This window comes from Acomys minous, assembly GCF_964271855.1.
Source record: "Acomys minous genome assembly, chromosome: 19".
Classification (NCBI taxonomy): Eukaryota; Metazoa; Chordata; class Mammalia; order Rodentia; family Muridae; genus Acomys; species Acomys minous.
In genome coordinates this window covers 15,305,262-15,328,270 of record NC_140499.1, presented here as the reverse complement: position 1 = coordinate 15,328,270, position 23,009 = coordinate 15,305,262, and the positions used below count along the sequence as shown (strand labels likewise).

General features: G+C 39.4%; 1 protein-coding gene across 4 annotated transcripts in view; it reads right to left on the bottom strand.

Moving 5' to 3' along the window:
- Nucleotides 1-797: 797 nt before the first annotated feature.
- ATP11B (ATPase phospholipid transporting 11B (putative)) overlaps nucleotides 798-23,009 on the bottom strand; it is a 98,275-nt gene continuing 76,063 nt past the window's right edge. For 2 of the 4 annotated variants that reach the window (XM_084769737.1, XM_084769740.1), the window contains 7 exons: nucleotides 22,404-22,531; nucleotides 21,408-21,546; nucleotides 19,946-20,011; nucleotides 19,363-19,466; nucleotides 17,205-17,370; nucleotides 6,998-7,131; nucleotides 798-1,828 (listed from right to left, as the gene is read on the bottom strand). In XM_084769737.1, the coding sequence (XP_084625863.1) occupies nucleotides 1,747-1,828; nucleotides 6,998-7,131; nucleotides 17,205-17,370; nucleotides 19,363-19,466; nucleotides 19,946-20,011; nucleotides 21,408-21,546; nucleotides 22,404-22,531 (819 nt within the window). In that variant the 3' untranslated portion in view covers nucleotides 798-1,746. Of the gene's footprint in view, nucleotides 1,829-6,997; nucleotides 7,132-12,796; nucleotides 12,923-15,213; nucleotides 15,300-17,204; nucleotides 17,371-19,362; nucleotides 19,467-19,945; nucleotides 20,012-21,407; nucleotides 21,547-22,403; nucleotides 22,532-23,009 lie in introns of those variants that run through there. The other 2 variants (XM_084769738.1, XM_084769739.1) reach the window with 2 other exon arrangements.

The following is a 23,009-nucleotide window of genomic DNA, read 5'->3' as shown; positions in this document are numbered from 1 at the left end:
CATTACTTCTAGGGCTGGAGAGATGGCTCAGTGGTTAAGAGCACCGTCTGCTCTTCCAGAGGTCCTGAGTTCAATTCCCAGCAACCACACGGTGGCTCACAGCCATCTATAATGAGATGTGGTTCCTTCGTCTGGTGTGCAGGCACACATGTAGGCAGAGCACTGTATATGTAATAAATAAATAAATCTTGAATTACTTCTAAGCTGGATGCAATGTCGCATGCCTGTAATCCTAGTACTCTGAAGGCAGAGGCAGGCAAATCTCTGTGAGTTCAAACCCAGCCTGGTCTACAAAGCTACCGTCCAGGACGGCTAAGGCTACACAGAAAAACTCCATCTCAGAAAAAAAATACAAACAAAAAGCAGCAACAATATTACTTCTACATAAAACATATGATATTGAGTCTCAGGGACAGACCACTCAGAAACTAAAATTTGAGGTTCAAGGAATTACTAATGTGTGTCTGATTAATCAACCATAGCATATTAACTTACTGCTGATAAAGTTCATTTTTGCTGACAAAATCTTAGCATTTTAGACTTTGTTTCATTTTCATTCACCAACCATAACTGACAAGATACCTTACAATGGGACTATAAGCAAAATTCACTTTATTGTGGCAGTCTGCTTTAAATTAGATAACATATGATAACCTAAAAAAACAGGATTTTTAACAAAATTCCTTTATTCTAAAGGCTGGTTTACAGAAAGGCAAGAGTATTTCTAAGTGGGCTATAGAAAGACTTTATGGCTTATGTTTTAATTTGTCTAATTAAATATATTTGCAATATTTAAATACTGTCCAAAATTGTTTTTTATTGACACAATTGAACTTTACAACATTGCCATAAAACTATGAACAGAGTCTCTGGAGAGGGAGAAGGATGGTAACAGAGGTTGGGGAATTAGGGAGTGTGGTGGGATTTAAATGTATTAGCCAGGCTGAAGCATGCAAAAGGTAAGGCAGATACAGTAAATTAATATGATAATGTGGGTATCTAATTTTCCCACTACAGATTTCACATACTTGGCCACAAAAATATTAGCAAATACCAATTTGACATCTAGTGAATGGCCCCGACTCTGACGTGGACATGAGATGTAGAGTCAGCTTCACTGGTTGAGTTACAGTATTGTAAAAGAAGGTCGGTGTCAGACAAGCTCCCTACCCCCCTGTAGAGGACGGTGGTTACAAATGTGCTCTCCTATTTGCTCTGTGACTTAAAAAGCACTACTGGATTAACAACACAGGTCACTAAAGGACCAAAATTCCTTAATATTCACATTAACTTTCCCCATGAAAAGCTTCAAATATAATCTAATAAAAAAAATAGAGTTTTCAAGGCAAATCTTTAGCAATAATTTACAGAAGCAGATTTAAACAGAAGAGTCCCGAACCACACTCATTCTAAAACTACACACAACCAGGAGGAACCCCTTCCTCTACTTGATATTAAAGTATAGTGGCCTCAGCAAAGGCTGCAGTGCCACCAGGAGTCCCATGAGCAGAAGGGACAAACCAGACAAAGAGACTGGTAGTATCTCTTTATTTCCATAATTCAATATATTCACATTCAAATTAAAGAGAAAGGAGAAGGGTTTATGTAACTGCCTGTTTCCCGTGGACTCTGAGAAGGTCTCAACTCCTCCAGAGATTTCAGAAAGTAACTGGCCTTTTACAGGATGATGACTCCAAAGCTGAGGACAGATGAAGGTACATGTTTCCACAAAGTCCCACTATCTCTTTAACAAGTGGATGAATCCATTGGGGAGAGAGTCAGGATGCTCCTGTCGTTGGTATAGAAAGGATCCGATGCATTCCACAACCTGAAAGTAACAAGAAAGAACAGCCTGGCTCACTGTAAGCAATATGCAGCTGAAAAAAACAAAACAGCTGGGGTAGGGTGGGGTAGGGGTGGGGGGATTGGCAGAAGCTGCAGTGCACGCCTTTAATCCCAGCACTTGGGAGGCAGAGGCAGGTAGGTCTTTGTGAGTTTGAGGCCAGCCTGGTCTACAAAGTGAGTTCCAGGACAGCCAGGGCTACACAGAGAAACCCTATCTTGAAAACAGAACTCCAAAACAGAAACAAAATAAAAAACCAAAACTGAGACCTAAAATGTAGGACCAAAATACAATGTACACACCGCCCACCCCCCCACATACATACAACACCCAAACAGCAAAAGTTTAAAAAATGTTCAGTTTTAGTGAAAAATAAGTAAATTCATATTTTGATATTATAGGAAAAGTTATCTACCAAAAGCCTTGGAACAAAATAGTAAACATTCACACTGGTCACAGAGCAGCTGACTTATTAGCCTTACTGTCATAAATGGTTAGCATCTGAGGGTATTAAAGACACTTGTAGATTCTTCACTAGTTTAAAAACGTAACTACGGCCTTGACAGACAAGGCCTTAAGCTAAGCAATTCAACATACACGTCACTTCTAGCTGCCACTTTGAATTAGCTTGAATTAACTTATGATGAAGTAACAACTTTACACAGCCTGCCATGCTTAAAACACATGCCCTTAGCCCAAGGACAGCATCAAATTACTCAGCAACTTTACAAAAACTGAAAGCGGGTAATTTAAACACATAGCACACAGCTCCTGTCGGAGTCTCTTTCTTCCCAGGAGATAACAGCTAGAAGCCCTGACTCATTTGTGTCTAGCATCTTTTTTCCCAGTGACTCTGTGTATGTAACTTAAGCTTAAGCCAGGGGCCAAAACCCTGCAATTACAGAAAGTTAAGAACTGGCTGGAGGAGTTGTCTAGTCTTCATGGTTTTCAGAGAAGCCTGGGACCCTCCACCTGGATTTCAGGAAGGGCTTGTTTACACCCCTCAAGCACAGAGAACCCGATCTGGCAGGTATTACGCAGCCAACATTTATAAAGTAAATGAATAAAAGTGAGAGTATGACTTATTCTTGCTGAGTATGGGGAAATGATATTCTTTTAATTTCAACTACCTACATCCTAATAGAGTTAACTGTCCAGTTCTAATAGCAAGAATCCACATTTGTTTTCCTCTTTCCAAACACTGCTTACGGAGAAAATATTTAGCAGACAATCTATCCTTTTTCATCTTTTCAAAACAGACATGTCTTCATGTTAAATACCACTTTGAAAGAATATTAAACACCTGAAATGTCTATTAGCTAGTAATTTCTTCCTTCCTCCCATCTTCCCTTCCCAGGGCCGCCAACATGTTAGGGAAGTGCTTTACCACTGAACTACATACCCCTATCACCTTTTCACTTGTGAATTTTGAGACGGGGTCACTCTAAGTTATCTAGGCAGGCCTTGAACTTGCAACTCTTCCGCCTCAGCTTCCCAAGTGCTGAGGCTACCAGTGTATATTATGGAGATGGCTAGGACTAACTGTCAGCTTGACAGTCTAGAACCACCAAGGAGATGGCCTGTGGACATGTCTGTAGGTTATCCTGATTACATTAATTGATGGAAGTCCCAAACTGTATATGGGATCATAGCCTTCAGCAGGGGATCCTGGGTTGTATAAAATGGAAATGTGAGAGAGGAGAGAGAGACAGAGAGACAGAGAGAGAGAGAGAGAGAGGGAGAGGGAGAGAGAGAATATCAAGAGCAGGCATTTATCTGTTTGCTGACTATGATTTCCCTGCCATGATGGACTGTGTCCTTGACTACAAGGCAGGATAAGCAGTTTCTTACTTAAATTGCTTTTGTCAGAGGTTCTGTCACATTAACAGGAAATGAAACTAAGACACTCACAATGCCAAGCCTTTTTAATTTTATTTTTGGATAGTCTCATTAATGCTCTAAATAAGATCCTCTTGTCTTAACCCACCTCCCAAGTCCCTGCAATTACCTACCAGCAGGCAACTCATTTATAACTGCAAAATACAGGCAGAACGTCAGGCACTGCTGAAATGTAGCTCCTTAGGATAGAATGTGGCATGTCCTTTTACAGAGCACCACGATGCTCCCCTGGGAACTGAGTTTGCTAGTTTGCTGTAGGATAACTGCCTTAACATCAGCTTAAAAAGGCACCAAGCTCCTGTGTCTAGATAGTAAGAACTTAGCAGGCAGGCCCATGCGCCACATGGAGGTTTTCTGTCTCCAGAAGTGCTCAGTGTTGTTAATGGTAAAGCAGCCATGCACTAGAGGGCTCAGCCTTGCCCTATTCCTTCAAACTGGACATGAAACACAAATGTAGAATAGAGGCTGTCCCACATCAAACCATAAATGCTAAAACTATTTCATATGTATATGTAGAAACTATGACGTTAGAGGTTTACAGAATGCGGATGGGCTACAGCGATTTTTACATAGCCCTTTGAAAAACACCAACCAGCTCTGTACTGTATGAACATCTGCATTTTTGCATTGCTTAGCCAAGAGGAGGAGAGAATGACCACAGTAACCAGTGGCATAACCCGAGATGCTGATGGCACTGGAAGCCATTTGCTGCCTGCCAAACAAAGAATTAATCACTAATTAATTGCTAAAGCAAACATTTTATTAGGAAAACCACCTGAGAAAAAGAATATAGCATAATTCTGAGTAAACAGAAATATTGACAGTTATAGCCACCTTTAAAAACACATGCTGAAATAAATCCAATAACTCCAGGCAGATCCCAAGGGGACAGTTAAAAAAAATAGTGGTACAAAGAACAGGGACATAGAACCTATACAACTGATTGCAAGAAAGCAAGAGTATACAGAAAACAGGAAAAAAGGCAGCTCGCTTAAAATTAATTCTAGTCTTTTTAATCACTGGCAAGTATGTGTATGGCTACTGAAGACAATTTCCTATTAAATTAAAAACTATTGTACTATACTAATCTAAATTCCATTTTGGTCCCAAGCAATAACAAATGTCAACAGGAATGCCCTTCTGAAATATCTTTTAGGGGGCTGGAGAGATGGCTCAGAGGTTAAGAGCACTAGCTGCTCTTCCAGAGGTCCTGAGTTCAATTCCCAGCAACCACATGGTGGCTCACAATCATCTACAATGAAATCTGGTGTCCTTGTCTGGTGTACAGATGTACATGCAGGCAGAACACTGTATGCATAATAATAAATAAATAAATCTTAGGAAATATCTTTTGGTAAAACTATTATCTAGGAACATGGCAGAACTATCTTATGATTATTTAGAATGCAGGTTACATCATTTGCCTATTATAGCAATCCGTCTATGTAGGCTGAAATTACTGCTATATTATGGAACAATTTTGGATCATATGCTATATTCAAGTCAGGATAAATGAGGGCTAAAGCCATAGGCAGTGTAGTCACAAAGTCACAGCAAAGCCAAAGGTAATATGAGTTGAGACCATGTTCACAAGAAACTACATTTTATGTTATGTCAATGATATCATGCCTGATATTTTTCAAAATATAAAGCTAACCAAATATTAAAAGTAATTTTACCTACAAGGGATGGGATAACCATTGAGATGTAACAAGAATAAATTAATAAAAAATGATCTAAAAATAATAAATAAATAAATTTTTCAAAAAAAGTAATTTTACCAAAAGGCAAGTGGACTGCTTCACCACTTCATTTCTTTTCTTAAATTTATTTTTATTTTTTATTTTTTGGCTTTTCGAGACAGAGTTTCTCTATGTGGCCCTGCTGGCCTCAAACTCCCAGAGCTGCGTCTGCCTCTGCCTCCTGAGTGCTGGGATTAAAGGCCTGCGGTCACCATGCTCGGCTTTCATCATTTCTTATCCCTCTGGTATCTCCAGGCTCTAAGCCTTTGACTTAGAAAGTCTAAGTGTTCCCTTGGCACACTAGGGAGAATGGGCATTAGCACCTCTCTGTGACAACTGCTGCTCTGACTCAGGGAAGAAGTTGAGACCAAGTGCAGAGGCTATTTCACACTCTAGTACCTAATAATCACCTCCATCTTGGGCAAACATACAAAGAAATAAAAAAAGAATTTTAAATGCTGTTTATACCAAAATAGGATTTGGGGCTATGATCCATAAACACAAGCTCCAATAAGTGTAATTAAGAAATAGACTTGAGAATGGGCAAAACCAGAGATTCTTCTGATTCATAATTAACCAAAGTTAATATTAGTAGCATTGTTAAAAGCTGTTCTAACATATACTTTTAAATGGACGATAAATGCCAAATAAAGAAAACTTAAAATCAAAGCTCATTACAGACGTCTCAGAAAGGAGCACGGAATGGAGGAAGCGCTCCTGTGCAGCCCTGAATGCTGGCTAGCTTTAGAGAACACAGGTAAAGAGCAAGGAAAGCAAAGATGTCTGGCATTGAGTGTGAAGATTATTTTTGTAGTGACAAAAAGGAGTAGGAGAAACAACAGGAGTAAATACCAAACACCTAGCAGAAAATAATATAGGAGCCAGGCAGTGGTGGCACATGCCTTTAATCCCAGCACTTGGGCAGGTCTCTGAGTTCGAGACCATTCTGATCTACAGTGTGAGTTCTAGAACAACCAGGGCTTAACAGAGAAACCCTGTCTTTGAAAAACAAAACAAGCCGGGCATGGTGGCGCACGCCTTTAATCCCAGCACTCGGGAGGTTGAGGCAGGTGGATCGCCGTGAGTTCGAGTCCAGGACAGCCAAGGCTACACAGAGAAACCCTGCCTCAAAAAAACAAAAAACAAACAAACAAACAAACAAAAAAACCAAAACAAGAAAAAAAGAAAAACAAAACAAAAAAGACAGACATAAAGAAAGAAAGTAACACAGGAATATAGGTAAAATAAAAACGAAAAACACTCATACGTAAGGAAGAGTGTCACATACACACTCCTAGTCACTGCGTCTTACAACGACTGAACGGGAGGGGTGTTATCTCCTCAATGCCTTCTCTTCCTTTGAGTGCAAGACTACCAAGTGACAACTGCAGCCCAAGGGTGGTGCTGATGGAAGCAGGCGTCCTGCTTCACTCGGCACACTACAGCGGCAGCTTCCTTCTGCCCCTTTATAGGACACGCATCTGCAGCCCATCTGCATGGTGAAATGTCACACCTGCTGATATGGCTGGGACTACACCTTCCTAAGACTCGTTCCAGCATTCTTCCAACAGATGCGCATGGGGTCTCTCCTTCTGGGAAACAGCACATGGAGTCCAAGCACTTGACACTTGAATGTGCCTCAGCAAGCTGCAGAAGAAGAGCAAGTTAGCTACTCACAGATCTGGACTTCACAAAACATTAAGAAATCAAAACAAGTGTTGTAAAACTGAAAGTGATTGATACAAACATACACAGTTTACTACAATGTAGAACGTACAATCATATATAAATATGTAAAAGCCTTGAATTCTAGTGAGAAGCTGAGGTAAACGATGGTATAAAAATGAGTAGACAGGTGTTTATGTCTGCAAAGGTTTATTATTTTGCTACTTAGTAATTTGCTGTGGTCAAGTTGGCATATGTCAGCTTTGCTTAGGTGAAATGTTCCTGCAATTATGATTAAAAACACATGCCCAGCAACTGAGAACAGTGGAGTAGAAAACCTGAAAACTGGGAAACAATAACCTGGCAGGACCTGTATTGCTCGGTAAGCATAAGAATAACAATATATTAAGAACTTTAGTAGCGTTTCTTATGTGCCAAAACCAAACAGCCAGCAAACAGCTACTCGGTCCTCGTTTACTTGAAGTGCTGAACAACTGTAAGGTGCCACCTGTGCTCATTATCAACTTATCTCTTCTTAATAGTGAAAGGCGGCACATGCATAAAAATTTGTGAAGCAAGTTTGTAATGCTATTAAGGCTTAAAGTTGAATTTATCAAATTTCTAAGATTTATACTGATTCAGGCATAAATAGGCTCAGTAAGATAATTCATTCCCATACTATTAACAACTTTATTAAAATGAGGGTAAATGGTCTCATCACATGGCTGAATGACTCCCAACCCTAGGTTTTGCTAGTCATGAGTTTTCTTGTTTTGTTTGTTTTTCCTTTTTTGAGACAGGCTCTCACTATGCAGTTGGAGGACTTGAACTCAGTGAATAAGCCGGACAAAGATTCATCTCCCTCCGCCTTCTGACTGCAAGTTTAAAAAACTTTACATCCTGTACATCCTGTACAGTAAATGTTTAGAAGGCACAGAGGAAGAATGAAATAAATTTGGTAACATTCACAGCTTTTCAAGGTTGGGAATCACCATGTGCCATGTGAGGCATGGTAACAGAGGACACTGTGCAAACTCACAATGAACAGGGACAGATGTGAAATGTGCGTGACCTGATATTCTGAAATCGAGCAGACAGTGAGGTCCTACAGCAGCCGCCTATGGAGTCCTTGCCCTTCCAAGCAGCGGGAGGTGGAATGGGGTTTCTTGTTTGGCTGGTACCTGGCTGCACCTAAACCCTGGGCTCTGCTAAGCACTGAGAAGGCAAACCTCACACTCCTTAATGAAACATCCTTGGTTTAGGACGTAGTTTAATGCACCCCTGCTTTAATGTGTTCTATGAGGCTTATACAAACATTTCATTTTTAAAAGGAGAGGGGCTTCTATGGCTAAATATGTATCTTGGGAAACACTAAGACTTTTAGACTGTTTGGAATGTGCGTAAGTCTCACCTGGTGGACTTCACACCATCATTCTACAACCCACTGAAGTGTTTCACACAATGTATTTTGATCATGTTCTTTTTCTCCCCCGCCTCCTCAAAGATTCTTCCCACCTCCCTACCCGCCCAACCTCATGTTCTCTCTCCATTCCTCCCTCCCTCTCTCTCTCAAAGACACACCCAGCAAAACCCTGGTAAAACAAAACAAAACAGGGCAAAAAATGCACACACACACACACACACACACACACACACACACACACACACACACAGAATCCATTTTGTTTTGGACAATTACTTTAAAAACTGTTTTCCTTACCCAACCCAAGGTACCAAGAACCAGGAACCACTCACTAAACAGAAGGAACAGAAATATAAAACAAAGGAATCTGGGTGATGCTGGGGTAGGCAACTGCTTCTCATCAATTCCTAGTTTGGGCTTTGCTGACGGGTGGATGCTCCCATATACGCTCCACACCAGCCAACGGGACACTGTGGCTCATGCCTGTGGGCCTGGCTCAGGTTAAATACTGCTCTCTCACTCCAACTGGGAGGAGCCTGTCTGGGATCTGCTTACTGCTCTGGAGCACCTCTTGAATGGTAAAAGCCCTGAAAGTGAACCGAGGAAGGCACAGGGCAGTTCTCAGGCGCAACCCAGACTCCTCCAGTGCAGTGAGGGTTAGGTCAGAGCAGCAGCAGGAGTCAGTCAGTGAGACAGAGGCTCAATGCTAACCTGGAAGACTCTGTCACTGGGCATGACTGCTGCGGGGCTGGGAAAGACAGAGTTAAGAAAAGCTTTAGAGCAATTTGACAAAGTAACTCTGTAACAGTTAAATCTAGTAAGTTTTTTTTTTTAAAATCGGGGAATATTTTCTATATTTCTTTATATTTTAAATAATTAATTTTTACCACAAATATAACAGTATTGGTCCTTGAAGGACAGAATATTTAAAAACAACATCAACACCACCACAAAACCTTATCTTTTAGCATTCATTCAGGAAGTATTGAGCTATCTGAATAACTAGAGGGGAAGGCTCTTGTCTGGAACTTCTACGTTTACTGTCTTGTACTTTGCTTGTAGCTGCTGTTCAGCCAACTGACAAGCACTCCCTGAAAGTCACATCCACAAGCCACCTGCATGTTCATGTCCATCCTGAGTCCGTGTCTGCTTCCAGGCAGCAGTCTTATATCACACAAACCTATGGACAAAGGCTAAATCCTAGACACTCCAAAGGGTAAGCATGTCAAAACTGCTACATATAATGTCCTTTTTCCCATCATCTAATGAAGTTTTTTTTAAAGTACCTCCCATTCCCCCCCCCCCAAAGAACAAAAAGTAACAAGAAAAGATCAGGGCATTGTAAATGGTGAATCTGCAAAGCAATGCACAGAAACCCCCTCTCCTGACCTCTGGCAAACCACCGTGCTCCACCACTTTCCTAAGGCACATCATCTATCTCAGTATTCAAGAGTAAGAACCCAGAGACAGACCTCACAGCCACAGCAGCCCGTGTAATGGGGGTGGGAACAGAGTTTCATTTCATTCAAAGTAACAAGAGGGAGGCATAAAGTTTTCAGAACATATGAAAGCCACACAAATGAATGGTGTGAGATGCCATCTGGCTGTACAACTAGCTTTGAATGTAGCAGACAGTTTCATCAGTAATTAGCAGGCCTCACTCTCCACTGCACCTATCCCCCAAGTTCCTAGGCACATCCCCTCCCACCCCATGGAGACTCAGCATGGCTAAGGCTGGCTAGTGAAAAACAGCCATCTTTACAGACCTAGATTTTTTAAATAAATTCTGATGTACTGCTCTTATTTCCATATCAGTGAATGGATGCTGAGTTTTTGTTAGTTACTAATAGATACCTTAAATCTCATGTTAGAAAACTGTTTCTTAAAACTTTAAATGAGACTTGTCATATCACCTTAACTGTATTAGGCTTCACCTTGCCTAGACGTAAAGTCAGCTTTTAGAGAAATGCTTTCCTTTTGATGTGAAATCAAGGATCATAATCATTGCTGACTTTCAATTTTTGTTACAAATCACAAATTCTCTAGAGAAAGCAAGAGCTTTGTCTCCTCACGCAGCAGTTAGGGATGGTTCAGGTAGCTGGCCATCTTAGTCCAGAACTCCTGGATCCAGGACCTGTTTCCCGTTCATGGTTTCTCCATCACTGTTCTATTCTCCTTCCCCCTATGTGAAGCACACAACTCCATAGTGATAAAACACTGAAACACATTTACAAACATAAATGAAATACCTCCATGTTGGTTTGGGAGCTTTCTGGAGAGGTATTCTATTCATGTTGTCGCATTTCAACACAAAAACAAACGTAATAAACACTATACTGAGTGGAGCTGAGAGAGGGCTCAGTCAAAGAGCTTGCTGTGCAAGCCTGAGGAGTCCGGAAGCCACACAGGAGCCCAGGGTGTGGCAGCCTGTCTGTAACTCCAGCATTTGGAGTGGAGACGAGGGTCCTTTTCCTAGAGTAAGCTGGCTGTAAGGCAACTGAAACAAGGCACACCAGATTAAACTGAGAGACCCCGCTTCAAGTGATAAAGTGGGGAGAGGCTGAGGATGACTCCCAGGATTGGCCTGGGGCCTCCACACACAAACATGCCTAAGCACTCCCATACATGTGCATACATACTCCACATATGCACACACACCACACGTATGCAAAAATAAAACTAAATGAAAAATTACATTGGCTATATAAACACTTTATAACTGACTTATTCCTAGTTTCAAAGGCAGCTGGAGCCCTTTTATATAAATGATATATTTATTCAACTGGCTCCTAACCATATATGACTGGGAATTTACAGTCTAGTTAAGGAAGAGCATCAGTATTTGTGAAACATTAAGACTCCCCAATATAATGGAAGGAAAAGTTAATGCCATAGGCGAAAAGGAGAAACCTCACTTATAAATTCCAGGGTTGCCTGTACCCCAGCTGACCCTAAACTCCTTCCTAGTCCTTCTGACTCCTACATCATGAGTGCTAAGATGGAACTGACATGCCACCATGCGCAGTTCACGCACGGCGGGGTGAGCCTATGCTTTATGCAGGCTAGGCAAGCACTCTACCAACTAAGCTACACCCCTGCATACCTACGCTGAATCTTTTGAAACTTACCATGTCAAAAGGAAAATCCAGAATTCATTTAAATTTCTTATGAATTACTACTATTGCTATTAATAATAATAACTGAGAACAAATTAACTGCCCTCATTAAAGGCAATTCACTAAAGGAATCTAACCTTAAAATAGGTCTCACAGAATAATTCATATTTTCAAATTATTATACATGTTCTACAATCTGATTTCTAGTAAAGGTGAAAAACTTATAGTTTTCAAGTGGCCTTGTCTTCAAATATCTCTATTTGCTTATTCCAGATGAGACAACAGCAGCTTTTTAAATAGAAACCACCATAAAACAACAATTACAGCCCAGGGAAACAGTTATCAGTGGTGGGACTTAATAATGACTACAAATCAAAATGCTGTGCATATCCAAATCATATCTAGAAGCAGCTTGGTTTTATTCCCCAAATAATAGTTTTAGATTTACTTATTCTACGTGAGTGAGCATTTGCCTGCGGAAGGTTGTGAGTCACCATGTGGGTGCTGGGAACCAGGCCTGGGTCCTCTGCAAAAACAGGAAGTGTTCTTAACCACTGGGCCATCTCTCCAGCCTCAGCAATTAACATTTTTATATAAATACAAGTATAAAAATGTATGAAAAAATAAATCTGTTAAGTACCAGTTAGTGAAAAACTATTCACTAATCTGAGCACTCTTACTCATTTGATTATTCAACTCAAAGAGAGGAGGACTTCAGTAACTCAATGTCTACATTAAAATGTATGAAATATACACAACTACAAAGGGGATAACAATTTCAAAATGGTAATGCATGAATACTTTCCAAAGAAGTAGAAAAGAAAGGGATAACTTTTTAAATGTAAGACAGCGGGCTGTGAAAATACCTTAGTATGAGAGAACACCAGGTGAAATATGGTTTAAACTGTGAATCCAAAGACACAAGATGAGAAATTCAAGGGTAAACAAAAATAAGGGATACAAACAAGGAAAAGAACTAAACCAAAACAATACAGGAGGAAGAGTGAAGACCAAGCACAGTGGAATGGGATGTGCTGTGATTCCCCATGGCAGCCCCGAGATGAGAACGCAGTGGAGGTGTCCCCAGCAAGGCCCAGCCAAGTACTACCTAGTGCACGCAACCACTGTCCTGCTGGCTGCAAGCCTCAGCTAGCAGGTGCCTACTGTCCTCCCCTCTGTGCTGGCTTTCAGCAAATTCATATGCTGAGCCGACTGAACCCTTATCTTCTTCCATCTAGAAGGACAGAAAAGCAGTAAGTCTCATATTCAGAACAATACTCCCACAGTATATAGTTTAAAATCAAAGCAGTAAGCAAGTTGGGTCTACAATCTGTGAGGCACAGACAAAAGTTAGCACAACAGCACAGTTACTGTCACAGGACAGAAAGAGCCAAGGAGCTTCTTGGAGCATACAGCAAAGCGTGCCATATGAAGCCACAAGTGCAAGGCTCTCGGAAGCACACGGTGTGGTAAGAAGCAGTTTCCTTCAGTTACGTTCTATTCCCTCTCTAAGATTCAGGGCCGTCAAGGCTCAGCGCTTGTTCTCTCACCCTTACGCTCTCATCTCGGCGCACTGCTGCACTTTACCTGCGCTGCAGAGCAGAGGCTCGTGTGGCCTATCAACAGCGCACGTGAAAGGGGGTCATGATTTAATTTACTTGTTGCTAAAATTAACTTGAAATATTTCTTTAGGGAAGGTCAACTTAAAAAATCTTATTATTATGTGTATGAGTGTTTTGCCTGCATGCATGTGTGAGCCTGGTGCCTGTGGAGGCCAGAGGAGAGTGTTGGATGCCCTGAAACTGGAGTTGTAAATGGTTGTGAGACACCATGTGGGTGCTGGGCTAGAAACTGAACCCAAGTGCTCTGGAAGAACAGCCAGCCTTAGAACAGCTGACGGCTCTTAGCCACTCCACTATCTCTACAGACCAGGGAAGGTCACTGTGGCTCTGTCTGGCTTTGGTTGAGGTCTGTTTTTCTTTGTTGCTGATTTTAAGTTAACAGCATAAAAACATCCACGTGCTACATGACAAACTTAGGTCTGAGGAAGGTGAGCGTGCAAACACATTAGAGGGAGCAGTCAGTGTGGCACTGCACTCAGGCCAGCTGCTAGGAAAACAGCAGACCTCCTCTGGGACACCTGACCCAAAGCTCAGAAGATGTTAATCTTGTTTATTACAATATTACAATACCTATGACCACGATAATTTTCTTTCCTCATTCTTTTATGTACAATATTACCTTTAAAAGGGGGCTTGATTTAAGCCAACATATGTCAAACTACAAAAGCTGCCCATTCTTTTATAGTATGTATATTTATATTACATAACAAACTCTCCTGCTGGCAGAGTTAAATGGCTACATCCTCAAATATATGATAGACAGCCACTGATTAGAGAAAATCAGATGATAAAGTGGGATATACATATTTACCTCAACCAAAAGTAAAAACCTATCTTTCCATTTCAGTTTAGTTCTTGGAAATATGAAAAATGGTTACCACTCATTTACCATACACAATTACTGTAGTTATCACTCAAAGTAAAACATCTGAGAAAAAAAATAAAGCCAAAACCACAAAGAGGCTAGTAAAACTTTAAAATACTTTTAAAATTATGAACTCATACTATATCACCTAAAAGGTTAAATGATGTTATGTCACAGCTATTCATTTTATCATGTAAATACACACAAATCTGAAATTCAGAGAATAAAAAAGTATTAAAAATATACACAATTGCCAGGCTGGTTGCATATGCCTGTAATGCCAGCATTCATGAAGTAAAGGTAGGCAGAACTTGTGAGTTTGAGGCCAGCTTGGTCTACATAGTAAGTTCCAGTCCAGCCAGAGACCCTGTCTCAAAACAAGAACAACCAACAATTTTGACATGTTGTTATATTATCAAAAGTTCTGGGACTTCAGCTTTCATTTCCTTCTATCAAAAGACATCTTGAGATTAGTGGTTGTTTTTTGTAAACTTCCAAACTGGCATGGCTGTGGGGATCGAGTTAAATATAAGATATACAAAATATATATTTCAACTTATAGATGCAGTAAAGGACAACTACTGTATGAGATACGTATGCAGCCACTATAGTACACAAAGACATACACGCACATACATCTGTATCACAGAGTAAGCAAGACAGAAACGTGGGCAGCTCTCACTTCCAGGTAACTACAACTTACGTTTAAACTCTGTGACACCTTTAAAAGTACTCAGCATGCAGGGGCATTCTTACATATGACTATGACAAGCAAAAGCATTAGAATTATGCTAGAGAGCATAGGTGTAAAAGTATGTAACAAGGTACAGCTCTCTCTCCTCTTATGTTCAATTTCCATCTCAATTTTCTTCTCAAAGAGCGGATATCATTTTTAAGTGTTAATATACATGTTAATTAAGGTTAGATTAGAGACAGAGCTGTGCATGCGTGACTCTTTACTGATGCTGCCCATCTTTTGGAGAGTGTTTAATTGACCTTTGGCATGCATAAGCGTTAACAAGGCTACTCCTACTCTACCTAAGTCTGCTCAGCTGATTCCTTGCCCTCGATAAAGGCTGCAGTGCGATGAACTCGTCACTTAAAGCCACTGTGTTGGAGTACATCTATAAGTGGACAGAAAAGGGATGGGACACACACAAGTCAGTGAGCTGTATTCATCATCCAGGAGACAGACACAGGACAAGCTTTGTAAATACCAAGCACCTCGTCCCACAGGAAATATGCATGGTACACACACAACTGATACTTGTAGGTTGGCCTTGCCATAAGAAAAGGTCACTCTCAATTTCAGAAACACACTCTTACTCTGGAGACAAGAAGCCACTGAGAATAAATGCTGCCAGCTCTCCTTCTGACGTGACTCTTCTTGCTATCTGATAAGCAACGAGGCATCTGATAACTTAGCAGCCATCTCCCTGTCACTTGAAAGGAGAAGTGACAGTAGAAGCTGAAATGACTACTGCTTACAGCAAAGCAGTAACATCGCAGGTGGCATATAAGTGACATATACTGTCTTGTGTTGAAAGAAAAGAGAAGAAAAAACACAAAGTGACCGCAACAGGCTAGAAGACCCATGAATGGAAGCAAAACTTCCTCTTCCCAAATGAAAGCAACTAGAACATCCCAATTGTCATTTGGATGCTAATTTCATAGCAAAAAGGGAAAATTATTCTGACTTCACATATGATCAAATGAGTTAGTGTAAATTCCATTTTAAAATAAACTTTAACTTATGTTAAAACAAGTATATGGAGTATTCTTTTTTTTGTTTGTTTAAGACCATAAAGTATCAAATATTTCCTCTGTGATATTTTACAATAAGGATACAGAAAAGGTAACAGTAAGTAATATCATACCTTCTGGATCAGTAAGCAATCTCTATGAAAATACACTTGAAGCTTTCAAACCACAGAACAATTAAGGACAAATGTGAGTAAATGTTAATATGATGTTACTCTTAAATTTTGGTGGGAAATGCAACACTGACCACAGGATAAGACAAACTATCTTCCATTAAAGTCTAGAAAAGTGCTGAGCTGGAGCGACGGTTAAACACACGTACTTCTCATGCTGAGGAACTGAGTTCAGCTCCCAGCACCCACTTAGGGGGTTCACAACCACCTGTGGCTCCATCTCCAGGAATCCAATACCCTCTTCTGGCCTCCAAGGGGACCTGCACTCATGTGCATATACCTCCCCATACATATACACATAACTGAAAATTAAAAACATATTTTATTTGAAAAGCCGAAACACGTATAATAAATATATTGAAAGTAATGCTTTGACTATAAATATTTTGAAGATTAAAAACATGACACGACTTTCTGATGTAGATTTTAGTAGTGTGTTGCAGACTAGAAGTCTGCCCCTGCTAGTGCACACATATACCCAGCAGACACAGAAATCATGCAACTATTTTCAGCACCATTTTGTATCAGTATGACACAGTAATATACTCATCATTTCATACTGCACCAAAATATACATTCACTAGAATTATATTAGCAAACTAAGTAAATGAAACATAAATACTGATGTGCCCAATGCAACCATTTCTTTAGCATTTACTGTGGTTAACCATTCTTTCATTTAATCCTTCCTGCAAAGGGAATAAAATATATTTCTATCATAATTTCACCAGTGGGGAAATCATGGCACAGCTGGTAGCTAAAGTGGTATCATCCCCAAATATCATATTCTTAAGCATCAGCAATGGCTAATGTCTGCTGTAGTTTAAAGACAGGGCTATATACCTTGGTCACAGCTAGATGATGCAATACTATTATTGTCTGGAAATAACTTGATAGCTTGATATCTAAATTTTTTAGTTACAGTTACTAGAAGCTATGAAAATAAGAAAAAAAATTAAAAGTACCACACTTAAAAACATTGGAAAATTCTTTGAAATAGGAATAGGCATTTTCTGATACAAAAAAAATTGTAACTGTATTTACTCATAACTAACTGTTCTAATTAAAGAGTTACTGAGTATGAAAAGTAGCTACCTGTGCCTTCTCTGTACTTGTAGGATGGAGCTGTCGATCAAACACTTTCTTCACCACATCAAGAAATAGACAAGTAACCACCATAAGGAGTATGGAAAACCAAGCCGACCCACTTGACAGGAGCTGAATAAATACAAAATACATATTCTGGGAGTCCAAAAATGGCCTGCAAAGAAAGACAATAGACTCATTAAAAGCGACTATGGCTGTGCACAGTAGTATCACATGTCAGTAATCTAGACACTTGCAACACTAGGCAGAAGAACCTTGAGTTTGAAACCCACATAGGGAGACATTGTTTTAGAAACAAGCGAAATAAAAACTCAGTTAAATCAAGACATCACCAAAAGTCACATAACTTAAAATAAAAACCTTAAGAGTACCAGGAACATTTTCTAAATTGAAACTGGAAGAACTTAAATAAACTGAGATAGACTGTGTTGAAATGTGAAATCCAGTTTATTTATTTTAAAGAATTATACTTTTTTAGGAATAGGGCAAGCTAGTGACTAGGTAATCCTAGTTTCTTGGCAAGTTATAAGAAGAATAACGAAGAATTGACTAATGTAAACTACAAAAATAAGAAACTAAGAAATAGTCTGTATGAAAATATTTTCTATTGGTTACAAAAGGAAAAAAAAACTGGGCCAAGAGATGGCTTAGCTGGGTAAAGCACATGCCACCTAAGTCTCTTGAGTTCTCTTCCTGGAACCCTGTGAAGGTTCAGATGTGAGAGCACATGCTAGAAAGCTGCCCTCTGACACCAACATGGGCGCTGCACACAAGCCCCACCCCTACTCCCAACCAACAAAACAACTTTTTGATTATACAAATCTCAGACTGAAAGTTAGGCTTTTCTTTATAAACACACTCAGAAACTCAGATTATAGCAGTATGAAGGTATTCTTTTGGGGCTTTTGTATATATCAATTACAGGAGATTAAAGGGAAATATAGAAACAGTAAGACTCACAGATGAACAGTATGCTTAACTGTGTTCGTTTATGCTTCTTTTATGGAAGTTAATGATCAGTGGATTCAAGTTCTATTGGAGGTTGGTCTGATGTATTTTGATGCTAATTACTGCTGGCTGTCTCTGTGCCCCACCTTGTACCTTACCTAAGAGCCTAACCTGTTTGACCAATAAAAGGCCATCACCTGGGCAGGGCAAATGGATTAGGCGTGGCTAAGGTTCCCAGGCTTTGGGAGGCAGAAGGGATCTTGGGAGGAGAGGGACAGGAGGAAAGTGGGAGAAGAAGAAGGCTGCGCCATGGGTTAGGTAGAGGAAAAGCATATGGTCGGTGTGGATGCAGATTTGGCCCAGAATGTGATAATTAGCAATTATCTGGGATTATGGATGGGAGGTAGCTTGATAGAAATTACTAGAACCAGATGACATGGGATTGGGATGGTATCCCATACCTTCCCTACTATGGGAAGTAGTTTAGGGGATTAATGTCTGCCCTGCCCCAGGTTAACTAAGGCTATTTTAAAAAATAACAAGTGTCTATGTCTTGATTGATTGCTAGCGGGTTAGAAAATACTGCCATAGTAATAATTATAGGCCTAATTTATTATTAGGCCATACTGATAAATTAACCACAACACACTTCTCTGTGCTTACCTTTACAAAGTTTTGCCTGTTAAGTGGACCTAAGCTACAATAGAAAGATCTAATACATATGCTCTTCTTCAAAAGAAAGGTACCAGTTTACCATCACTTACTAAAAAGTCTTAGGAAGCACAAATTATTTATCTTTCAAAAAGCCTACTAATGATCTACATTTAATGAAGATGAGGCAAACTACTAACTTTTGAGAGTGAAGTTGCCAATAAAAAGTTAATGGGTTCTGTTACTTACTGCATATGTGAATAAACTACTTAAAAGTAATATGGTTAGTATAAAGAACACTACTATGAAGTCAGACAAACTGTTACAGTCTAGCTTTCTTCTGTTTCCACCTTTGTGACCAAGAGACTCAGTTTTCACGTAGAAAACTGAGGACAATAGGATTATTGTGAAGATTAACTCAAAGGAATGAACTTATCAGCTTAATGTCTAAAAACTATTCGAAGAATTTGGTCATCAAGGAACCCACTACAATAAATGTTCACTATTGTTTAAATCAGCATAATTAAGACATAGTGCAGTCACTCACCAGAGAATCCCACCATAAAACAAAGAAAATATAAAATAAAATATAATAGATCCCCAGGTAACAAGATGGTTGATCCAAGTCCAGAAATGTGTTTCCAAGGCCATCTGAAAAAAATAAAATGTATCTTAGCAATATAAAATAATAGCTTACTTAACTTATAAATAAATAAATAAATAAATAAATAAATAAATAAATATCAACTATAGATGTCTAGAAGCTCTATGGCTTAGTTCCTTAGAAGACACAGTATCAGTGAAAGAATCTTAGTAGGAAACAGTGTAATAGTCCCCTTCGGAAGAGAAGCAGTCCTGAAATATGTGATGACAGACATTACCTCAACTCAATGCACAAAATAAACTTATTTTAGGTGATTGACAATGAAGCAAAATTTCAGTAATTTATAACCAAAATCATATGAGCTTTGCAAAACAATGAAGAGGAAGAAAAAGTTACAGCAAAATTTAAATGAATAATTAAAATTTAGTGAGACCATGTACTGTTGAAAAACAGATATATGCATGTCTAAAAGATGAGGTGCCTGAGACATGCCGAGTGTGCACAGGCTTCTATTACAGCAGCATACCTTTACTGTCACTGTAATGACCATGACTGTGAAGACCAAAGTACCAAACGTCCAGTTTCCAAGCATCTAAGCACAAAGAACAGAATAATACATTACACAGCAACATAACGGCAATTCCACTGTGAGGTAAAAGTAATTTCACTCTTTACATTAAATAATTATCTGAATTATTTAAGATAAATTAAAATGAACTCTGATTATGTTAATAAAGTTACAAGTATGAGGACAAAAACAATGAAGACTTAGTATGTTAACTGTTCTGGACAATAACCCCTTTGGACAATTTCAGGTAATACCAGAAATCCAAAGATGGTTCAAAATTCAGAATTATGGATCACAGACTGTTTTTATTTAGGATGATATGATATGGCAGCTTTATTTCTGTCTTCTTATAAAAATGATAATAAAACCTTGCTTGACCACAGTTACTTCTGAAACATTTCCAACCAGATGTTATAGTAGTACATCTGCTACAGTGCATCTGCATAGAAAACCTTAGTTAAGTAAAAAAGAAAAAAACCCTTAAAACCAGTATCTGAATAATAATAATTAAACAAAGATAACAGTCAATGGCACTATTCTTCAAAGGATTTCATGGAAAAACTGGAAGTAATGTCAGTCAGAAGTACTCTTTTGGTGTTTATAGTCCAAATTCAAAAAGCCCATCACACATGCAGAATCCCAAAATCATATCAAGATTTTATTTTCATATTAAGACTATAAATATGCAGATTACATAATTTACAAAGTAGTCATGCTCTTGACACTCATTTAGACATGTTTTGTAAGTGGAGGGCTTGCTTTTAATGTACACACATCTACCAGCAATTACTTGACAAATTACGTAAGCTTCCTGACTCTCACATCATTTGTAAAACGAGGGTAAGTCTGACAGATGTTAGTAAAAGTTATACACAAAAAGGACATTTCTGGTACATAAAAAGTGAATGGTAAATACACACGAACATCAATTAACACTGCGTTACAAGAGGGTGCCTTGTAGTCTACCAAGAAGACACAGAATGCGACACCATGCTGAACCCATTCTTATTTCTCAGTCTTTTATATGCAGTCTCAGAAATCCCAATGATCAGTGGGTATCCAGTCAAGTCCCCAGTGCCCATCTCTTCAGGGCTATGCGGCAAATACTTTGGTATAAACAGGTATCTTTGACATGGAACTGGTAAAAAACCAAACCAAAACCAAAACTGTATGCCTCATCCTGAGGACCTGGTTTTACATAAGACATGCTGTTATATTTCCTTAGAAAGGTGGGAGGCAGCATTTCACTTCCATGAGTCACATTCGGTGCCTTCTTTCCACTCTGACATCCTCTTGAGCTCAGGAGATGCAGAGGGCATTTGGGGGATTGGGCTAAGGAGAAGTGATTCAAGCTTATATTCTTTGCAGCACTATTAACATTTTTCAAGTATTCTTTAAAATTTTTCTTTTCTTTTTTTACCTGGCCATTTGCAAGCAGAGATGTATCTTTCCCCACTAGAAAATAGGATCCAAAAAAGAAAATGAAGGCATGGCCGAAACCCAGGATGGTCCAGTAAAGAAATGCTTTAATGCTCAAGAGACGGTTTTTACTAATGTCCCTACGATTATGTTAAAAGAGAAAAAGGAAAACATTAGGATTAATTTTTTATCTTCTAGACAATTTAACTGATAATTTAAAATGATAGACTTTTAAGATAGCTAAAGATATCAATATAAAGAATAAGACCAAATTTGCAACCAACCATTTCTAATGCTAGCATGTATCTTTCTAACAGCTCAGGATTCATACAATAAGTTCCAGCCTCTTTTCATTTGATGATAAAACACGATACAGGCATAGTCCCTCAGTGTAACTGTAAAAACCCTGATTATCTGTATCATGCTCTGTTCTCACTCAGCCACTGGGCCATGACGATGTCTGTAGTGAGATATGACTGGGTCCAGCAGCATGGCGCCATTGTCTTCACGTTACAAGCTAGCCGTCAGGAGGGTAACACTGTCTAGGGACTCTGGTAAACAGGGCAAGCTATCCCGCACCGTAACTGGCTCTGTCTGTCACTGGCTCCTCTACAACCTCCATGACACTCTGAGGACCACAGGCTGCTGGTCCTGACAGGCTCGGCATCTCTAGGATTACCTGGCTTGGGGAAAGCTGAAAAATCAGGAACTCTGGTCCTTTACTCGCACTTAACTTTGACTAACACTCATAAAATGTGTAACAGTAGAACATAAACGAAGTTTTTAAAGGAACTCTAGATACTTTTCACAACTGAGTAACTTCTCTTGTGTACATGAAATAGAATACTGTGTACAACAATCCAAGGATAGAAGTGTTTGCGCCTAAAAACACTGGAAGTGTACTTTAAAATTCTCTTTAATTTGAAAACCTTTAAACCATGTAACCATCATGCTTTATACTACTACCTATGCACATCCAATACTGAAAGCTACATACCGATAGAGGGTAGGCTTGCTCTGTAGTACATGCGGGTCTATATGTTGTTCCAAAAGACTATATATGAGAACAGGTAGGGAAGTAAAACAAATATTGTATAAAGTCAGGTACACGCTGTCATACAGTGTCTAAAAAGAGAAATAAATGGGAGAAAATTTGAGATTCTGAACTATGTGTTTCTAAAAAAAGTAAGTTAAAATTTCAATTCATATCAAATTTACATTAATTTTACAGAATTTCAACTAAGAAATGTGATTGTTTTAGTATAGAACCTATCCTGTTCCTAGAGCGACATCATCTGGGGGGCTGAAATACTGTCTTTTTCCCATGTTGTAGTAACCTGGATCTCCATGTCAGAGTCCTCGGCTTGGTCAGTGTGGTGCAGCTTTACAGCGCAGCCTAGGCTCTGGGAAGCTCTCTGCTGGGCCACACACTGTTTTCTGTCCCTTCATTTCTCCCACCTACCATCTTCTATGCTGTTTACAGTGCTGAAACCTCTCCTTTCCCATGGAAGCTTTTTTTGTTTTGTTTTGTTTAAGTGGCTTAAGTCCTTGATGATAGCATCTTCCTCTCAAGTGTTCTATTTGTTACTGTTGGCAATAATGC